The 19927-nt window shown below is 45.7% G+C and overlaps 1 protein-coding gene across 5 annotated transcripts in view; it reads right to left on the minus strand.

Moving 5' to 3' along the window:
- Nucleotides 1–19927, minus strand: part of LOC144128403 (uncharacterized) — a 38464-nt gene that overhangs the window by 15562 nt on the left and 2975 nt on the right. For 2 of the 5 annotated variants that reach the window (XM_077661781.1, XM_077661782.1), the window contains exon 3: nt 262–388. The exons of the other annotated variants lie outside the window; for them this stretch is intronic. In XM_077661781.1, coding sequence (XP_077517907.1) covers nt 262–269 — 8 coding nt within the window. In that variant the 5' untranslated portion in view covers nt 270–388. The remainder of the gene's footprint in view (nt 1–261; nt 389–19927) is intronic. 5 annotated transcript variants of the gene reach the window in all.

Genomic DNA, 19927 nt, shown 5'->3' on the forward strand with positions numbered 1-19927 from the left:
ATTCTGTAAGGAGGTGGCCACGCTGCAACGGGATTTCTCCCCCCCCCCCCCCCCCCCCCCCCCGAACAAAATTTCTGGCTACGCCAGCGGTCGTCGCATCGAAGACACAGAGCCAAGCTTTGGTTGTGCTCACCGCGAAGCCAGCAATATAAACAAAACAAGAGAATTTAGGCTTAAATATAGCGAATATTTAACGGTGACTTGTGATATATGGGTCAGGGTGACACTTCGCTTGAGGATGTTGGCTTCTTTCGTACGTACGCAGCCATCAGTATGCCTTGTTCTATGGAAACTGCGGAGATGTTCCCCGGCAATCTGACCAAGTTTGCATAAGCGGCGTTTGAACGCCCGGCGGGGCCGGGCTGATGACAACCATGAAAGCGGCGACCTGCAGGAAAGATAACATTTGGGAAACTTTACGTTCCACAACCAACCTTTCACTCTCAGATAGAACGGAATCAGTTCGGTTACCGGGGAGTAAGAACATGACTGCGCAAAGCGGTCATGACTCCAGTGCTGATGAACCCACTCCGACAGAAGTGACATCAATTTTGGCCATTAAAAACGGCCCATAACTAAAGTTTAAGGCTAGGCTAGGCACAGTAGAAATTAATTTTTAATCGTCTCCCGAAAAAGCCGTTTTTCCTTCTCTCGCCGCAGCGATGAAATGATTTGCTATCTCAACACTGCTCCCGAGCTCTTTACATACATGAGGCATCCAATCCTGTGAGGATCGTCTATAGAAAGTTCCTGCATACCGGGTGCTTAAGTGAAAACCTTCATAAACCTCCTGAACATAGGGTGGTCCAAATAGAAAGAATAACCTTATAAGAACAAAATTTCAGCCAAGGTGGACGTAAGTTATTTAGAAAATTAGGCTGCTTAACTAATAAGCTAACTATAGTCAACCTTCTAAATACCACATTCAAGGGTTAGATCCGAGGATTAGTTGGAAGCCACGGAAAAGACGCCATTTCAGCTTTTAAAACGAAGAATGAATCATTCTCTAAATCACTGGAGCGCGAGGAATTGCGGTGCTATTTCCTTTACAAAACCGAAACCGAGAGCATGAGGCACGCCTGAGGTTCAATGCAAACGTAACGTCCGCTGGTGACGTGTTGCAATGTGTACGGCTCTCAATTCGAACTGCCTGCACTATTTTACCCACGGCATGCACGTTCTTTTGGTTCGTCGCTTGGTGCAATAAAGAGGAGAGTCATTGATAACTACGTTATAGTATGGTACAGTCGGGGACAAAACATCTGGACCACGCTTTCCTCAAGCGAAGCCGATAGCTCTATTAGCCGACGGCTTGAGACCAAACATTTGGAGGTGAAAGCCAAAATTTTGTTTTTTCCTCGCCACAAGTGTGGTATCCAGCCGCCGGCTAGTAGTAGAGCTTTCGGCTTCGTTTGAGGAACGCGTGGTCCAGAGACTTTTGTCCATGACTGTATATAGTGGTTAAACTTCTAAAAGCGACACATCAGCTATGACAGATGACGAAGTGGAGGGCTCCGGATTAGTTTCGGCGACCTGGCGTTCTTCGACGGGCACGTATACATTGCAATACATACGGGCCCCTTTTGCATTTTGCCTCCATCGAAACGTGGCCACCGTGGTCGGGGTTCGAACCCACGTCCTCGGACTCAGAAGCTGAGTGCTCCAAACACTGAACTAACGCGGCGTGTGCATCGCCAAGTGCATTGGCGTCATTTTTTAGAAAGATGTGGCTCAAAGGAAAGTGCATGGTACAAAAGAGCAGGGAGTTGGAATTCGGTACCGTAGGCATTGCAACGCATCATTGGACGACATTGCATTTGCGCTGAGCTTTTTGCGCGCGTCATGCGCTATTTCCTTTACGTGGGGAAAAAGTGCCGGATTTCTTTAGTCTATAGGGCTTCTTTTCAAAACAAAGAGACGCCGACCAGTAAAACGAAAAAATTGTATTGAGAATGACTTTTTTTTTCGTTTAAAACACTGATAGGGTATTGTTTCGATCATGGAAAAATGCTCTCTCTCTCTCTCTCTCTCTTGGCATTAGCTGTCAGTGTGCTAATTTAATGATAGATAGTAATTTCAGTTATATACCTATCTGATTAGCACGTCACCCAGAATAACTAGCGCCCACCACAGCTGGCTGTTTGTCCCTGAAAATATCTCCCCACCATTTCAGCCACCTACATTTAGGAATATTTGAAAGTGCAGTGGGGGAAAGCAGCTGGCGAGGATCGGGTAACTGCCGATCTCTTGAAGGACGGAGGGGAGATTGTGCTAGAGAGACGAGCCAACCTGTATACGCAATTCCTTATGACTTCAAGAGTAACAGAAGCTTGGAAGAACGCTAAGATTATCCTAATTCATACGATAACCAGAAGCAAAGAGTGGAGCCCACATGCCAGGTTCTCTCAGATCACGATTGGAAGTTTACTAATATTCCACAAGATAAAAGTGTACAACAACTGTATCTTACCGGTACTCACCTAGGGGGAAGAAACGTGGAGGATAACGAAAAGGGTTCAGCTTAAGTTTAAATTAAAGACAACGCAGCGAACTATCGAAAGAAAAATGATAGGTGCAACGTTAAGAGACCGGATGAGTACAGAGTGGGTGAGTGAACAAACGCAGGTTAATGACATCCTAGTCGAAATCAAGGGGGAGAAATTGGCATGGGCAGGGTATGTAATGCGAAGGCAAAATAACCGCTGGTGCTTAAGGGTAACGGAGTGGATTCCAAGAGAAGGCAACCGTAGCAGGGGGCGGCAGAAAGTTAGGTGGGCGGATGAGATTCAGAAGTTTACGGGCATACGGTGGCCGCAGCTGGCAGAATACAGGGTTAATTGGAGAGCCATGGAAGAGGCTTTTCCCCTGCATTCGGCGTGGTCAGGCTGATGATGATGTTGATTATGCTCGGATGAATGAAATACCCGATATAGAGAAGCCTTAGCACTTCCCGGACTTGCGAAACCCTTTTCGACAGGTTTGGTCCAGAAGAGAGCGAAGAAAAAAAGGAGCTACGTTCTTATCGCCGACGATGTCGACAGCTCAGGAGCGCGGGCAGCTGCTGAGGCAACGTCGGAATTATCGGATAGTTTCTGCTTACTCACTGTATTTGAGCATGGGCCGGCTTTCTCCAGTGGCAATTTCGTTTTGTGTTCGTGTGTATATGCACGTAAGATGAACGTAGGGTTATTGTTGCCAGTGCAGTGTTGCAACAGTAACCCTACGCACAAGGTTTTTAAGGAGATCATAAAAAACGACTTAACTTTTATGTACTAGCTGTTACAGCGCCTGGCCGCGGTGAACACCTGCTATCGCGCCACTAAATGTGTAGCTCGATTTCCGAACTTATGAAGCGCTCACGTGGCCTCTCTTCCTGGACCAGGCACAAACACGCACGGACGGCAAAAGTTGGCACGGAGACTTGAAATGCATACATGCAATTAAAACTGCTGACTTCACAGGTAACACGCTTATTCGCGGTGACAGACCAAAGTGTCGCGATCAACCAAAACAGGTACAAGATGCTGAATTTCTTATGTACAGTGAATTTCGGTTTCTGTGTCGATGAGAGTTGTTCACTGTCAAAATAAAAGCCTTAGGCTGATTACCATGTGCATTGCGTGATCTGAATGCGGTCGCAGCCAAATAGCACGGAGTACGCATCGGTGTTCCAACTCCTCCCTTGTGTTCAGTAAACGAAATCGAGAGTTTTGTTGCCTTTATGCGAGGTACGTCGTGTACCCGTGGGGTAACAAGGACCACAGGGTTGCTCTGAGCACCTTTAATGCACACCTGTGGTTACATTACCGCACACGCCAATTGCGCGTCTACCTGTCACATGCCTACATGGCATCTGCTGAAGTGGTCTTTAAGTGCCAGTTTTAAAGCACCACACTTCATTGCCCCAAACGCTGCAATACGCAAGTGCGCAAGGACTGATCACTTGAGTTTAAGTATCAAACACTGCTCATTTTTCAAATGGTAAAGCATGAGAGGTAACAGCCAGAGCCCGCTCCGTATTAGGGTGCCCGCGACTGCACATGTAGCCCCTCCGTGTCCTCTATAACCTGCTCGACGTAGTCTAGGTCTATGTAACACCGGAGGGTATAAATCAGGAAAACCGTCCGGAAGGTGCCGCGAGAGAGGAATCCTCACCCGGAGGATGGTTATCGTGGAAGCAGGAGGGTATGTCGAGAGCGTAAGAAGGCGCTACCGGTGAGTGGTTATCACGGGAACCACTCGAAGGAAAGGAGGAGGGTAAAGCGAGAGCCTACAGGAAGGCGTAACCGGAAGGTGGTTACCATGGGAACCGTCCGGAAGGTGGTTACCGTGGAAGGAGTAAGATGTGGCGAGAGCGGAGGAATCACAAACCGGATGTTGGTTCCCATGGAAGGAGGGGGGTATGGAGAGAGCATGAGAAAACTTAACCGTAGGATGGTCCCCGCGGAAGGAGGCATGTATACATAGCGACAGCGTAAGGCGCAAGCGAAGGGTGATTGCCACGGGAACTGCCCAGAGGGTATATCCTGGAAGGAGGAGGACGTTTGCCACAGAAAGAGGAGGGTATGGCGAGAGTGTAGTAATGCGTAACCGGAGGGTGGTTACCGTGAAAGGAGGAGGGGGAGTATGGCGAGAACTGAGGAATCTAGCACGGCCCATCTGCGGCGTCTGCTAAGAAACGCATGCACCACCCGAAGAGCGGGTCACTGATGGCCCAGTGCGCCTAAAGCGGATAACTGGAGAGGAGAGCTAGTCGAAAAGCGAGCACGTATGGAAAAATAAAAAGCGCTCCAAAACTAGACAGATATTAAGTCGCTCTCGTACACTCTACCTCAGGATATCGCAAGATATAAATACCTTAACAGCTGTACCTGAATTTCGCGTTACAAAAGCGATAACCGCCCTGTCTTTTTTTTCTTCTACTATCTGATCAGTTATCTTTCAAGTATAAAATGAATACACTAATAATTACCCATTGATCAACACAAGTAAAAAAAATTCCTATGCTCTCGTTGGTCTTGGTAATTGTTGGCTTCCTCGATATCTATCTCATAACGAGCCCTTTATTCCCCTATGTCTGCTCAATAGCTTAAAGAGGGCCACGATTCTGGCAGCCTTGATGTCATAGGTAGCCTGCGAGAGATTTCCGTAGCTGCTGCCGTCACCGTTCGGTCACGTTTCACGTGGCAGTTGCGGTAATGCCGGATGTTGTATGTACGCCGCTATGGACGAGGGTGGCCCTTGTAAACAACCTCAAGGTTAGGTTACATGCAACATAAATTCCCGCCGAAAGTAGAAGGTAAGACAGTCGCCGCTATTGCTCAGTTGGTAGAGCACTGTAAGCGACATATTGCGGTTGTGGGTTCAGATCCTGCTGGCAGCATGTGATTGTTTTTTGCTTGGACTTTATTTCTTCTCAATACATTTAATCAAGTTTATTACTATCTTCTATGCCACGCGGCGTACTTGCCCAAAAGAAAAAGAATACACAACACCTTGAACTGTAGACGAAGAAAGCGGCTCTGTTTCTCCCACCCCAGTGTCCACAAGGCCTTCGATGCCTGTTCTGCAGTGAGCAAGTATCAGCAGCTCCCATTTTTAATGCTGCCTATACGACAATATGGCCGGATATTCTAAAAGAAAGCAACGCTGCAAACGCACAGCAGACTCAAAATGTGAACCTATACGTGTAAATGTTAACGTATCATTGAGAGTCCGTTGACATTTTAGGAGCTCACCGAGTCAGCCGTCGAGGCGGCGGTTTCTATAGCATTTACGACATCTGCGACAGAGCGCTGTAGAACGGACATCAGCGCTATTCAAATAGGTCAAGCATCATCGCGAAGACTTAGTTATACAGCCTCAAAATGTCAAATTTCTACCAGTCTTCAAGTTTAAGTTGTAAATATTTTGAAAATGAATTAAGCCGAATCGTTTCTTTCTTTCGTTCTTTCTTTGTGCAGTGCACCGCTGCTGCCTCCTCTGCTGGAGTCATCCTTTCCATTTATTTAAAGGACTCAAGACACCTCATTTTAGCTTCTCTGTAATGATGCGTAAGACGTTCTAAAACATCGACCAGCACATGGTCGGCGACGGCCGGCAAATAATGTATAATTTAATTATGAGAAAACCGCCATGTGGCCACTAATGCCTTTCGTTAGTCCAGCTCTTGAAGCAGGCTTACTATCAGCGACTGTATTGCAGTTCTTTTTTTTTGTGTGCTTCACGTGACTTACACATACTGTACACAAGTCACAGCCATGATTCAGCTGCTGAAACCAAAACCAAAGCAGTATCAAGAAGAAATTCAAATATAAATTACTACGCGGTCCGAGGGTAACACCATCAGGTAATCCATGTAAAGACGCAATCAAAAATTTGGTGTCTACAGTCCTTTGAAACGATTTCTTTCGACAAAAATAAGTAGGAGCAAGTAAACGATTTTGCTGCCGATATGAATTCAAAGTGAGAAATGTTCCTTCTCGAAGTTCAATATATATTCGTAAATGCACGTTTATTGTTTCTTTTGAAAAAAAAAAGTTGTGTCAGTTTAGAAAGGGCCCTAGACAATGCGGCTGTTGTGCACCATTTAACCAGGGCTTTGTCGCAAACATATAATTTGTAATTGAGAAGCGCGGTAGTATAAGCAGAGACATTGCAACGAGATGTCCCCATGATGTTAGACGTGCAAACCTTGGATGCCTCGTTCGCAGGTCCGCTGGTCCAGGCTCGCAGAGGTGCTGTCGAACTAATAGGAGCAAGAAGAGCTACGCAGCGAAACCTACGAGATATTTATTCCCCCCATTCGCAGAATGTAAATGAAGCTCAAAAGGGCACTTCATCCTGCCTAATAAAAAGGGTCAACTCCCTAGATCCCTAGCAAAGGAGCCAAGTTCGAAAAATATAGGTAGCTTGCACCGCGACGTCACAGTGGCCGCCATTTTGTGGTACATTGAGCAGGGCGAAGGGCCCCGCGCATTTTTGATCGGCTTATCGCTACGTGCTCTGCTTTCACGGATGAAGCTGCGCACTGTACCACAAAATGGCACCAGTGACGGCACGTGAATACCTCCGATATCCCAATCAGGTGGTCGCGTGTTGCATCTTAGGGAGCCGCCCACAACTACAAAACGCCCCCGACACAACCTCGCAGCTCTTCCATTTATGACTGCCACAAATGCAATTGTGGCTGCGGATCAACTTCCATTCGTGGCTGTAGACCCCGAGGGGAAGAAATGATTGTCGAGAAGACGTCCCCGCACGGCACCACAGACTTGCACCACAGCATTCGATGCCTCTTAATTTTCAGCGCTGCAGGTGAAGGAGGTGGCGATCTGGGCCAATCAGAACGGCGTGTGTTGCAAAACGTGTTCCTTTGCGCCCGCCACCTTGAGACTGGTGGCTCCACCTCTGAGAAAAAAAGAACACCAGTGTCCAGCTGATGCTTGCAGGGGACTCGGCAGACGCCGTGTTTAAGAATAGCGGCGCACGATTTAACAGCAGGCCTGCGCAGTGGCAGCAGTGGTGTGTTCGGGCTTACTTTCTCTGCTGATTTAACCAGTGAGTGAAACGCTCACTGTACTTTCAAAACACCACCCTGAACTACTTTTTCTCACAGGGCTGCAGATCACCAAGGTCACCGCGCAGTATCACGAATATCTGCCAGGCTTGCCCGCTCGATTTCTAAGTCAGCAGATAAAAGATTCACGGCTATGTCAAGGCCGGGACGTGGAAGTGTCGATGAGGAGACTATAGTAGAATGCTCACGCAAACGCATGGCCGGATTAATTGTCCTTAATTTTCATAGACGCGTAGCCCACCGCAAGTACTGTTCATATCTGTTTTTTTTTAATTTCGAAAACGCGGTTACCCTCGGCGCTGTGGTCAAACAAATTGTGGCTACATCGCGCCAAAATACACGCGCTTTCGAGCAGCTTGCAGGCAAAACAACCTCCCTAGTGCACGTAACTCGTCGCACTTACCAAAATTTGTTGGGCCACACCGCAGAGGGTAACCGCGTTTTCGAAATTCTAAAAACTAATATAGACATTACTTACGGTGAACTACGTGCCTCTCAATAATTAAGGAGCCGAACAGTAACAGTTACATAGTTAGTTATTCAATACTATATAGTCAACCAGCCTGCTAGTTAGCCCGTTTTAGCTGTATTCTGATGTACTACACCGCTGACAATGTTATGGCGAAAAAAGCGCTCTTCTAACTCAAACAGCCTGTTTTTAAAAATTGTGTAAACTCTTAGGCGAAACACCCTGTATAAACGAACACTAGTGCGGCACGGTTAGCAACTTGGAAGCAGTGCACCGGATTCGACACAAGAGCATTTCGCTAGAGGCGAATTGCTAGAGGGCCATGTACTCCGCGATGTCAGTGCACGTTAAAGAACCCCGGAAATACGGAGCCCTCCACTGTATACGGCGTTCCTCGTAGCCTGAGTCACTTCGAAATGTTAAACCCCATAAACTAAACTAAACTAGCAGCACAATTGGCGTCTTATAAACATATATGTATCTCACTCCACAACGTAGCTAAGCTGGTCGACAGTGAATATTTAGGACATTTTTTTTTCGACTTTGGGGATAAAAAACGGGACCCGCCGCGGTGGCCCAGTGGTTAGGGCGCTCGACTACTGAGCCGGAGTTCCCGGGTTCGAACCCGACCGCGGCGGCTGCGTTTTTATGGAGGAAAAACGCTAAGGCGCCCGTGTGCTGCGCGATGTCAGTGCACGTTAAAGATCCCCAGGAGTGGTTGAAACTATTCCGGAGCCCTCCACTACGGCACCTCTTTCTTCCTTTCTTCTTTCACTTCCTCCTTTATCCCTTCCCTTATGGCGCGGTTCAGGTGTCCAACGATATACGAGACAGATACTGCGCCATTTCCTTTCCCCATAAACCAATTATTATTATTATTATTATTAATGAAAAACGGGTGGCTTTTTTTAGTTCTGATTGGGGTAGAAATCGGGATATTCAAAAACATGTTGCATAAATCGGGTTTTGTCCGGGTTATTTTTTGCAGTGAAACAAATGCACAATTAGCACTCGATTAATTGCAGGATATAAGGTGCCCTATTTTAACGCGATAGAGTTAAGACATCCGTTCTACAGAAAATCCAGCGTCGTCGGCGCTGTGAGAGAAAAAAAAATAATAATAATAATTGGTTTCTTGGGGGAAAGGAAATGGCGCAGTATCTGTCTCATATATCGTTGGACACCTGAACCACGCCGTATGAGAAGGGATAAGGCAGGGAGTGAAAGAAGAAAGGAAGAAATAGGACCACCTTGAATAACGCGACCTTGTGGCGTCATCACAACCGGCCTACCGGATTGTAAGCAAACGGCCCACCGTGGCAGGTGGCAGTTATATTAATGATTAGTCGCGAGAGGTTGCTCGGAAAAGCAACCTGGGTCGCACAAGCCCCACCGGTGGCAGCACCTGCCATCGCAGGGCAGGGGCGCATCGCTTAACCACTGCACCACTGCGCCGGGAGTGGTACCAGGACCCACAAAGATCTATGAATGTAAAGACGAGAATGACCAATTCCGCATATATGGGCATTAAACCATTAATGATACCCTTAAGGTGTAGCTTAAGTGCCGCCTCCAATTTCTATTTTGCTCATTATTTGTATAAGCAATCTAGAACTGCCAGGTTTTCCCAAGAGACATTACCTAATTGAATTTTTGTTCTCTATTATAACAATCATTAAATAGTGTACTTTCCATCACCATATGCAGCACTTTCACATCTGTGTTAGACCTTCCTGCCTTTGCACGCTGCGGAAATGTTCATTCAAAATCACAGCGGCCATTTCAGTCATACAGTAGCCTTGGAGCAGGACGTTGGTGGTGTGCGTCGTAACATTGCATAAAACGATGCTAATAAGACATATGCTTACACCATGCAGTCTTGTGGCCTTAACTTCCAAAACGTACAGCCTTTGCTAAAAGTAACCAGACTGTATGGTTTGTTTCTCATTCGAATAGTAGAGCCCTTATGGCTTCCCTAAAATCAAAAAGTTCGCCAAGTACAGCTTTCTCGGGCAAAAATTTTGAAAATTGGAAAATTGTAAGACATTGTTGTGAAATTATTGAAGGTAATATTCCATTATTCTGATATGTAGCAAAATCTTTCTGTTAAAGTGTTTCCAGCGATCACATCGAACAGTTGACTCCCACAGAAAACCATGGGGGAACGCTTTTAGCGATAGCAAAAAGTGAATAGAAAAAAAAACTACAAGACTGCCGTCGGGTGATCTGCGGATATATTGATTGTTATAGTGAAATCTTGCATTATATGAAAAAATTGCGTTCATAAACGGTTTTCCGCTCAGAAATGCTTTTCTCCAGAATTCCTGGGTATGAGGTGAGGGCAAGGGTTCTCCTTACCATACAGAGATTTAGAGCTTGAGGACTGGCATAATAGCTTTAATACACGACTGAGAAGCAAACCGTCTAGCCTGGTTACCTTTGGCAAAGACTGCACATTCACGCTTCGAACTTATACTTTAAGCCACGCTACGGACAGAAAGCGTTAAAAAGGTTTAAAATTATCAGCATTTAACTGTAAACATCACTCTAAAAGTAGTAGAAGGAAACCAAATCTTTCCATGATCACCTTCAGGGTTGTGCACTGACAAATTACATTTTCTTGTAAGCGCATTTTCAGGTAGAAATCGGCTGTCACACAATTTTCAACAAGTATGCTCAGGGCACAAGAACCAAGTGAAACCAGCTTTCACCCAAAATCGAGCGGTCCTATGAATAGTACACGTTAGGTTTGAAGTTCCACTGCCATGTCGCGGTTTACTTGTTTGAAAACGCTGGCGATTCTTTTGGCAGTCGGTTCATTATCTTGGGCTGTTTGCATGTCGGGCTCTGCTCGCGTAAGACTGCTTTTACCCTAGCATAAAATCTTTCTGGCCTATCCTTTTTTGCAACTTTCTTTCTTTTTGCTGCAATTCAGTTTACACAAAGAAACTGGCGACGGGGGCATCTACCATCGCTATCGCTACTGCACGAAATGAGCAGCTAACCACAGAGAGCTCGCGTTTTTGCCACTCTCTGATGTGACGGGAATGGAGGCAGAACACTTGCTCAAAAGAAAACCAGGCAAGCATTAGCTCATGCATCAACTAGCATGCATGGAAGAATACTCGCCACAGTGTAGCATGTCTACTTTCCATCACTAGTTTGCAGATATGCATACTTCACACAAGCTCTAGCAAAACCTGTCTTGAGAATTTTGATGGTTGGCCCTCGTTGTCATATGTTGTGATGTTTCACCTTGTCCATTACAAGTTGCTTGCAGGTAGTTTTAAGTTTTAAGAAATTTTTGTTTGATGCTTGCAAAAACGTTACTGTGACACTGGCTTCACCCTTAGTCAGGGTACTAGTTATCAGGTCTGACGTTAATAAGAGGCGTCGTTTCTTTTTTTTTCTCTCTCTCTCAGAGCGCTTTAAGCATTGTTTCCTCCTAATGTTGTCAGCATGCACAAACTATGGTGAACTCATTGGCAGATTAGTAAGATTACGATCGTCAAAATCGTCACCTTTGTCATTCTTACGGTGCTTTAAAGATAGAACAATTACAAGTGAAAAGACAGTTACTAGATGTTCTTATCAACTATAACACTTTCTTGGTGAAAGAAAGCAAACAACACTGCACATTCGTTGTGTAATTATTGATAGCTTTTTGTGTTCTGTGCCATTTAACACCATTTAGTGGTTCTGTTTTTGACCATCACTTGATTTCTATTATAATGTCACCATGTAAGTACACGTTTATTATAAGAACAGCACTTCCAAATTATCTCTTTTCTAATTATTTCGTCAGTTTCACCAGAATGCAATTTTTCCAACTAATGACATTGCTCGCTTCAAATTGATAAGGATGAAATGGTGTTTACGGATACGGGCACTTGACACGTGCAAATAATGTCATCACGGGAACCATTTCGGTATCTCCTATGTTAGAAAACACCAACTGTGGACATTTTTGCAACTTCAAAAGCTCCCTCTTCTGCCATTTGGTTGGCAAGCGGAGTGCGGCACGGGACGGAACTTGGAGTGGAAAGTCAGTTACTTTTGTACCCAATAGGCACAGGCCTCAGCAGTGTTCAGGGGGGCTTTAAAGGAGCCGCGGGAAAGGTACATCACGAGCTTCCTGTCAGGGGCGCACGTGCGGTCATTGGCACCCATAGGTGAGCATTTTGTTTTCAATAAAATGTTTCCACTGTAAGAGAATATGCACGTATCATAGTCAGTACGCTAGTCCACTCCGATACCCGAACGGTGGCGCACTTGATTCCAAGGGAAGGAAAACGTAGCAGGGGATGGCGGAAAAGCCCCGCCGCGGTGGCTCAGTGGTTAGGGCGCTCGACTACTGATCCGGAGTTCCCGGGTTCGAACCCGACCGCGGCGGCTGCGTTTTTATGGAGGAAAAACGCTAAGGCGCCCGTGTGCTGTGCGATGTCAGTGCACGTTAAAGATCCCCAGGTGGTCGAAATTATTCCGGAGCCCTCCACTACGGCACCTCTTTCTTCCTCTCTTCTTTCACTCCCTCCTTTATCCCTTCCCTTACGGCGCGGTTCAGGTGTCCAACGATATATGAGACAGATACTGCGCCATTTCCTTTCCCCCCAAAACCAATTATTATTATTATGGCGGAAAACGGGGAGTAGGAAATTCTGAGCACCCAAAACACTAGATTGTCGCGCGATTACCACTTCGCTCACAGTTATCCGCAGCGTATTCACCTTTCTCTGCAGTTCGATGGCATCAGCATTGTGGTTCTCTTGAATACCGCAAAGTACGGTTGTGAATGCCGCGCGCCAAAAGCAGGCGCGGTGGCAGCGCCATCTCACGGCTCTCCGTACAACGACAGGAAACAGCGCCAAATTCGTGCAATTGGTACGCGTCGTGCTTGTGCCACCTAGCACGGAACACCTGAATTTGCATTTACTGGCGAAATAAATGCTTTGCGATCAATATGTGCTGCGTCGTGCTCATGAGAAGTCATGCCATATGGCCGCAGAAATGGATGGTGAACAAAATTCGAGGCCGATGTGTGTTGCGTCCCGCCTTGAAAATGCATCAGTTAAGGGCTTCGTAAACAGTGCACGCGTTTTACCACTGCCTTCCTCTGCTCTCCGTCTTTTTATACGCGGTGAGGCGGGGACGCCCCTAATCACCCCTATCCGGACAGGTGAGTAATTCAAAGCATTAAAGGAATCTTCAGAACTGTTTCTGTGGGGTCGGGCATACGCGTAGCGACACCTAGTGACACCACTGGTATTCTTAGCGCTTAGTGGCTGCTAATTAAAAATTACTCCCTTTTCAAATTCACATGTAACCCAGCAACAGTAGATCATCATTCATCATCGGTGTTATCATTCGGGGACTGCGACGTACACGTCTCCTATGCTCGTGTAATAAAAAGCTCGTGCGTTCTCAACAGGACGTGTCATCCATTCTTCTCCGGTTCGACGACAGGACATGGTGACAACCTAAACCTCTTTTGTCAACAGTAGAAGGCAAGCTGCAGCGCATGCTGGGCATGGACGCATTTGAAAGTCTCGCAAGCGAATATTGGTGTGCACCAACGTACGGTTGACAATTCACTTCGTATCTACACCCTTTGTCCGTAAAGTTCCGAGACTGAGTCCATTAAAAACAATGCGTTTAACACCGAAATAATTTGTGCAGCACTCCATCGAAATAGTCTCCCTTGCCGTCCATACAAGGTTTCCAACGCTTCTTGAGGCCTTGGAAACAGTTGGAAAACGCTTCTTTTGGCAGGCCTGTCAGCTCCTTTGTCGTGGCGTCTTGAATGGCCTCCACGCTCCCCATCCAGTGACCTTTTAGGGTTCCCTTCCCACGAGAAAACAGGAAAAAATCGCACGGGGAGAGGTCAGGCGAGTATAGCGGATGGGGAAGTACAGTAATGCTGTGCATGGCGAGAAATTTTGCCACGCTGAGAGCAGTGTGCGGCCTTGCGTTATCGCGGAGAAGGCTCCATTGTCCAGATGCCCATAAGTCCGGGCGACGGCGTCACAGTGCATCACGCATGTGTTGGAGGACGCGGATATAAAACTCCTGGTTCACCGTCTGCCCTTGTTGGATGAACTCGTGGTGTATGACACCTCTGGCATCGAAAAAAAAAACTATCAGCATCGTCTTTGTTTTGGTATTCTGTCGCCGCACGTTTCTCGACGCCGGAGAGCTTGTGGACCGCCATTCAGCGCTCTGCCTCTTTGAGGATCGTATTGAAAACACCATGTTTAGTCTTCAGCAATAATGTCGTCGAGTCGGCGAATGCAGCAGCCTTCTCTGCCTCGGCGAGCAAATCAGCGCTCACTGATGCCCGCATGTCCTTCTGGTCGTGTGAGGGAGTGCGGCACAAGTCTGGCATTCGGCTTTCGTTTCCCCAAGTTCTCACCCAAAATTTTGTGGCATGTTGTCTTACTAATGTCGAGAGGATCTGATAGCATGCGGACTGTAATGATGCGGTCTTGTACGATTTCCCTGATCCGAGCCACGTTTTCATTCCGTGAGGTTGAAGGGCGCCCCTGCCTTGTGTAGTCTTCCACCGACGTTCTCCCTGAAACGAACCTGTCCCACTCGAAAACTCGCGCCCGCAATAATATCTCGTTGCCGTAAGCGTCACGCAGGAGCTCATACGCTTGTGTGGCTGTCCTACCAAGCTTCACACAGAATTTATGTTTACACGCTGTTCGAGGTGGATATCCATCTCTCCACATTCACTCACAGTAGAATGCGCAGACTAGTGGCAACGTATTTTTCTGCATGTAGTGCCATCTAGCGGCTGCCACAGCAATTAACGTAAATAGCTCAGGTTAGCCCGAAAAGATGGCCCTACACACAAGCACCAACATTTACTTTGCAGAATAATTTCTAGAGCAGAAAATAAATCAGTCTCAAAACTTTATGGACAAAGGTTGTATGTGGAATACACTCAGCTCGACCAGCAACTGTTGAAGGAGAGGATCATCATGCAGACTGTGGAAGAAAGCCTCCCACGACTTGCAGGAGCCACAGTGTTGAGTACAAGCTTGATGCCAACGGCACCTACTAGCAGGCACCACTCGCTCCAGAGTCAAAAGAAACAACCACATTCATAGCGCATTTCGGGCGCTTCGAGTTCCAAGAGACTTCCTTTTGGCATTGCTTCACGCTCCGAGTTTTTCCATTTAAAGGTATACTAAGAATCTAGGAAAGGTGCGCCAGATCAGGTATGCCACATAAATGGCAGTCTCGTTTTTTGGCGGGGACAAAACAGAACACAACCGAAACCTCGCACTGATGTTGCAGCAGCTTGTGACGGCGGGGGTGACACTTAACTCCAGCAAGCGTGATTTTGCCAAGGGCAACATCAGGTTCCAAGGCCACATCCTGAACTGCAGAGGCTTCACAGCAAAACTCCAAAATGACAGAAGCGCCTTTCAAAATGTCGTCACCAGGAACTCGGACCGAGCTGCGCTCTTTCTTGAGGATGGCGAATCACACGAGGAAATTCTTGCTCGACATTGCTGAGAACACACAACCATTTCGTGATTTGTTGCACGCATATGCGAGCTGGTTTTGGGACAATTAAGCATCAAGAGGAAACATTCCAACAGATCAAGGATCTCCTATGCGAGGCTCCAATCCTAGCTTTTTACAAGCAAGGTGCGCATCTCACGTTGTCTGCAGATGCATCATCCTCTATGGACTTGGAGCGGTCCTACTGCAAGAGGAAGGTGACGGAAGTAGGCAGCCAGCAGCATGCGCATCACGGGTCATTCCATCTAGAGCAGGAATATACTCAAGTAGAGAAAGAGGTTTTGACCACTGCTTAGGCCTACGAACATTTCCGCACATACATTCTAAGACGAGTGCTCCACATCGAGACAGACCATAAACCATGCAACTGGTGCCGCCGCGGTGGCTCAGTGGTTATGGTGCTCGGATGCTGACGCGAAAGACGCAGGTTCGATCTCGGCCACAGCGGTCGAATTTCGGTCTAGGTGAAATTCTAGAGGCTCATGCACTGTGAGATGTCAGTACATAACAAACCCCACGTGGTCGAAATTTATGAACCCCTTCACTACGGCGTCCACCACAGCCTGAGTCGCTTTGGAACGTTAAGCCCCCCATAAACTATAAGCAAACCACAGCTGCCACTTTTCTCAGCTAAACGTCTTCATGAGGTGACGTCAAGGCTACTATGTAGCTTGAATGCATTGAGTGGTGACAAGGACGAAACGAGACGACTGGACGTGGCGCAACAATCAACTGAAATTTTATCTGAAAAAATAAATGGACATATTAAGGGAAAAGAGAGCCATCAGTGAGCATGCGTGTCACTTTTTTCCACCAACTGCGTGCGATGTTTGCCAACAAACGGCATCTCACTTAGTGAAAGCACTAGTGAAGGCATGCTGACACAACCTTTCCCAAATCGGATTTCCTTTTTTGGCAGGGTTCGCACCTTGCCAGGCCTGCCAGTGTTGCAGGAAGTGTTGATGCATAACGACTGCTTGGCTATTCCACCAAGCTTGCGAGGTGAAGTTTTAGAATGGCTCCATTGTGGTCATCGAGGCATTGTCTGATGCCAGGCAAGAGCCAGAAACTGTCTAGTGGCTGGGCATTAGCACACAAATACACTACTCCACCTTGGCGGACTTCCCTAAACACACTAAAATTTTATTTTCTTTGACTATTGTGTGCTGCTGCTTCAGGGTAGACGAACCAGAATCAAGGATCAGCTTTTCAGCCACCTCTGTTCGGCACTTTCTCGACTTGACGACGAGCACTGAACGGTAATCAAAGAGCCTATTACTTCAGATGAGGCTAAATCCGTTATTTCATCCGTTATTTCCCCTCTGCACAACCGGAAATCTCCTGGTTTGGACCGCTGAAGTAAGGAGTTCAAGACATTTTCGCATTACCTATCTAGCGCCTGCACTGTTTGAAGCTTTCGGTTCCGCTTATGATGTGGTCTTTTCTCTCTCACACTATTTTAATTCCAAAGGGTACAGATACCAACTGGTTGAGGCTTGTCGAAGGGCACTGTGCAATAGCTGGCTTAAGAGAACTTGCTGTTACTTATTATTAATTGTATGTGGTGTTATGTCTTTTTTGCACCTTAGAAATCAATAATGAGCTTTGCGTAATGCGAATTATGTTATTTGGAAAGGTACTGGTGCTGTCAGAAGTTAACGGAAGGTGCGACAGCGTCCCAAACCCTATCACAGTGCTTTCTAACACCGGCTCATATATCTGATTAGCATGGTCGTCAGAAAGCGGCACACGCTATGAGAAGACCCTTATCTTGTGCATCCGGCGATCACTCTCAGTGACTCGAACGGGTGCCTGTTGCTTTGCAGTTGCAACACCAGGGATTTCTTTGGCGCTAGATGCGATGTGCTTCAATAGCGGTTCATGTCGTTTGAAGCGGGTCAGCAGCTGGCTTATTATATTACATATGTTCATTTCTTGTCTAGACTAATATCATTTATGTATAGGTTAAACAACAAAGGACCCCAAATGTTGCCTTGAGAGACTACAGCTCGTACAGATTGAAAAACTCTATCTTTGCATGCTGACTACGGGAGACTAAGATTGGGTGAATTTAAGAAAAATGTCCCGATGACCATAGATGTCAAGTTTGGCTATTAAAGTATCATAATTGATCCAGTCGAATGCTTTTGAGAAGTCTATATATAATTATACCCAGAATAAGTTCTCTAATTTCAAGTGATTCTAATATTAATTATTTCTGTGAAAGGAGGGCTCTCTCTATGAGGCATGATGTTATTAGGTTGTGTTTTTCAGAAAAATCTGAGATTCGTTTAAACATTACCTTTTCTAAGCATTTCAAAAAGACTGGAAGAATGAAAATGGGACAATAATTTGCAAATTCACTTCTGAAACCTGCTTTATGGAGAATCGAGGCTTTCACTATTTGCAGGCGTTTGTGAAATACTCCTTGTCCTAGGCAAAGATTAAACATGTATTCCAATACTGGCTGATGAGATGAATGACATATTTGAAAGGTTGTAACTGGAAATCATCTACATCACAAGGCTTGATATTGCGAAGGGTTGTAAAGTGACTTTCAATTTCATTCTTAATATGTCAGCAACAGAAACATACTTCGAGGATTATGAAATTCGAGGTATTTGGAGCAAGCATGATCATGAGTACTGCTCCCCATGAAAACAAAATATTAATTAAAATAGCTAGGCAGTTTTTATCCAGATAACGTGTCGTTTTTTTTTTATTTCAACATACTGTTAACCCCAACCAGGGTTTTTACAAGGGTGGGCGGATGACAAAAAATACCCAACTTCCAGATAAAACAATTATAGAACAGTAAGCAGTTGTACAATGAAAAGGATGGGTCTACTTAAATCAAGACAAGAACAAACAAATTCGGGGTAATCAGTTATACAGAACACAGTATATATCACGAACATTTTAACAATACTTAGTCAGTAATATGTCGGCATACTCAGCTCGGCAAGCTCCAAAAATGTGAGGACTGTCGGCTGCATTAAAATCGAAGCGTCAAGGGCATTCCATTCGCGCACTGCTCGCGGAAAAAAGGAAAAATAGAATGTGTTATTGTAACAAAAAAATTTTTCAAGTGTAAGAGGATGTTTGCGGCGGGTGATTCTGGAGTGGCTTATATAGACGAAGTCTTCAGAGTTAAGCTTAAATGAATTGTGCAGAAGTAAATATAGGAATTTCAAGCGGTGCAGTTTCGATCGGATAGATAAGGGCTGAAGTCCTGCGTGATGCAAAAGTTCAGTAGGTGAATCTGTGCGCCTGTACTGGTTATAGATAAACTGCGCAGCTTTTCGCTGCACACTTTCCAGTGCGGCTACGCTAGTGCCTGTATAAGGGAACCATGTAATGTTAGCATATTCTAATACCGGGCGTATAAGTGTAGTGCATGCCAGAAGCTTTATTTCGGGAGGTGAGTTTTTCAAGGCACGTTTGAAGAAAAACAGCTTGTTCATTGCCTTATTTGCTACATACTGAACGTGCGTTGTCCAGTTCAGGTCGGATGAGATAAGGATGCCCAGATATCGATATTCCGTAACAGTTCGTAGCGCAGTGTTGTCAGAACCATAAGTGAACTTAAGCAGATTTTTTTCTTTGTGATGGACATAAAAACAGTCTTGTCTTTGTTAATGACCATACTCCAATCATGACACCACTGAATAACTTTATTCAAAGTGCTATTTAGTTTGATCTGGTCAGACTGATGTTTAATTTCATGATAAAGAATGCAATCGTCTGCAAAAAGTCTCATTTGTACTTCATTTTGGTTAGTTATATCATTAATAAATAGCAAAAATAAAAGAGGCGCCAGTACAGATCCCTGGGGGACACCAGATACCACGGGAATAATGTCGGAGGTATGTCCGTCAAATTGGACAAATTGACAACGTTCAGACAAAAAACTGCTGATCCATTGTGCGACGGGACCATCACCAATAAAATGCTTGAGTTTATACATCAATTTTTGGTGCGACACTAGGTCGAACGCTTTGGAAAAGTCAAGGAAAATTATATCGAATTACATCGAATATCGTTATCTACAGTGATCGTAGTACAATTTTGGGCTTCTCTTGGAGTTTAATACATTGCTAGTTTGCTTCCACACGAGGTCACTTCTTAATTATTGCAGCTATATATTTTATTCATGCAGTCCTTCTTGGCTTGGCACAAGAATGATGTTACCCGATTTCTCGATGCTTTAAAAGCCGCAAGACCATCGGGAGCGCGAGAAAACAGAAAATGATTGTACAGCTTGTTTTTCTTTTTTATCATTATGAGATAACACACTAAAATGGAGACTGAGCCCACAACCTCTGCATGCTACATGCAGTACTCTT

Source organism: Amblyomma americanum, chromosome 4 (genome assembly GCF_052857255.1).
Source record: "Amblyomma americanum isolate KBUSLIRL-KWMA chromosome 4, ASM5285725v1, whole genome shotgun sequence".
Classification (NCBI taxonomy): domain Eukaryota; kingdom Metazoa; phylum Arthropoda; class Arachnida; order Ixodida; family Ixodidae; genus Amblyomma; species Amblyomma americanum.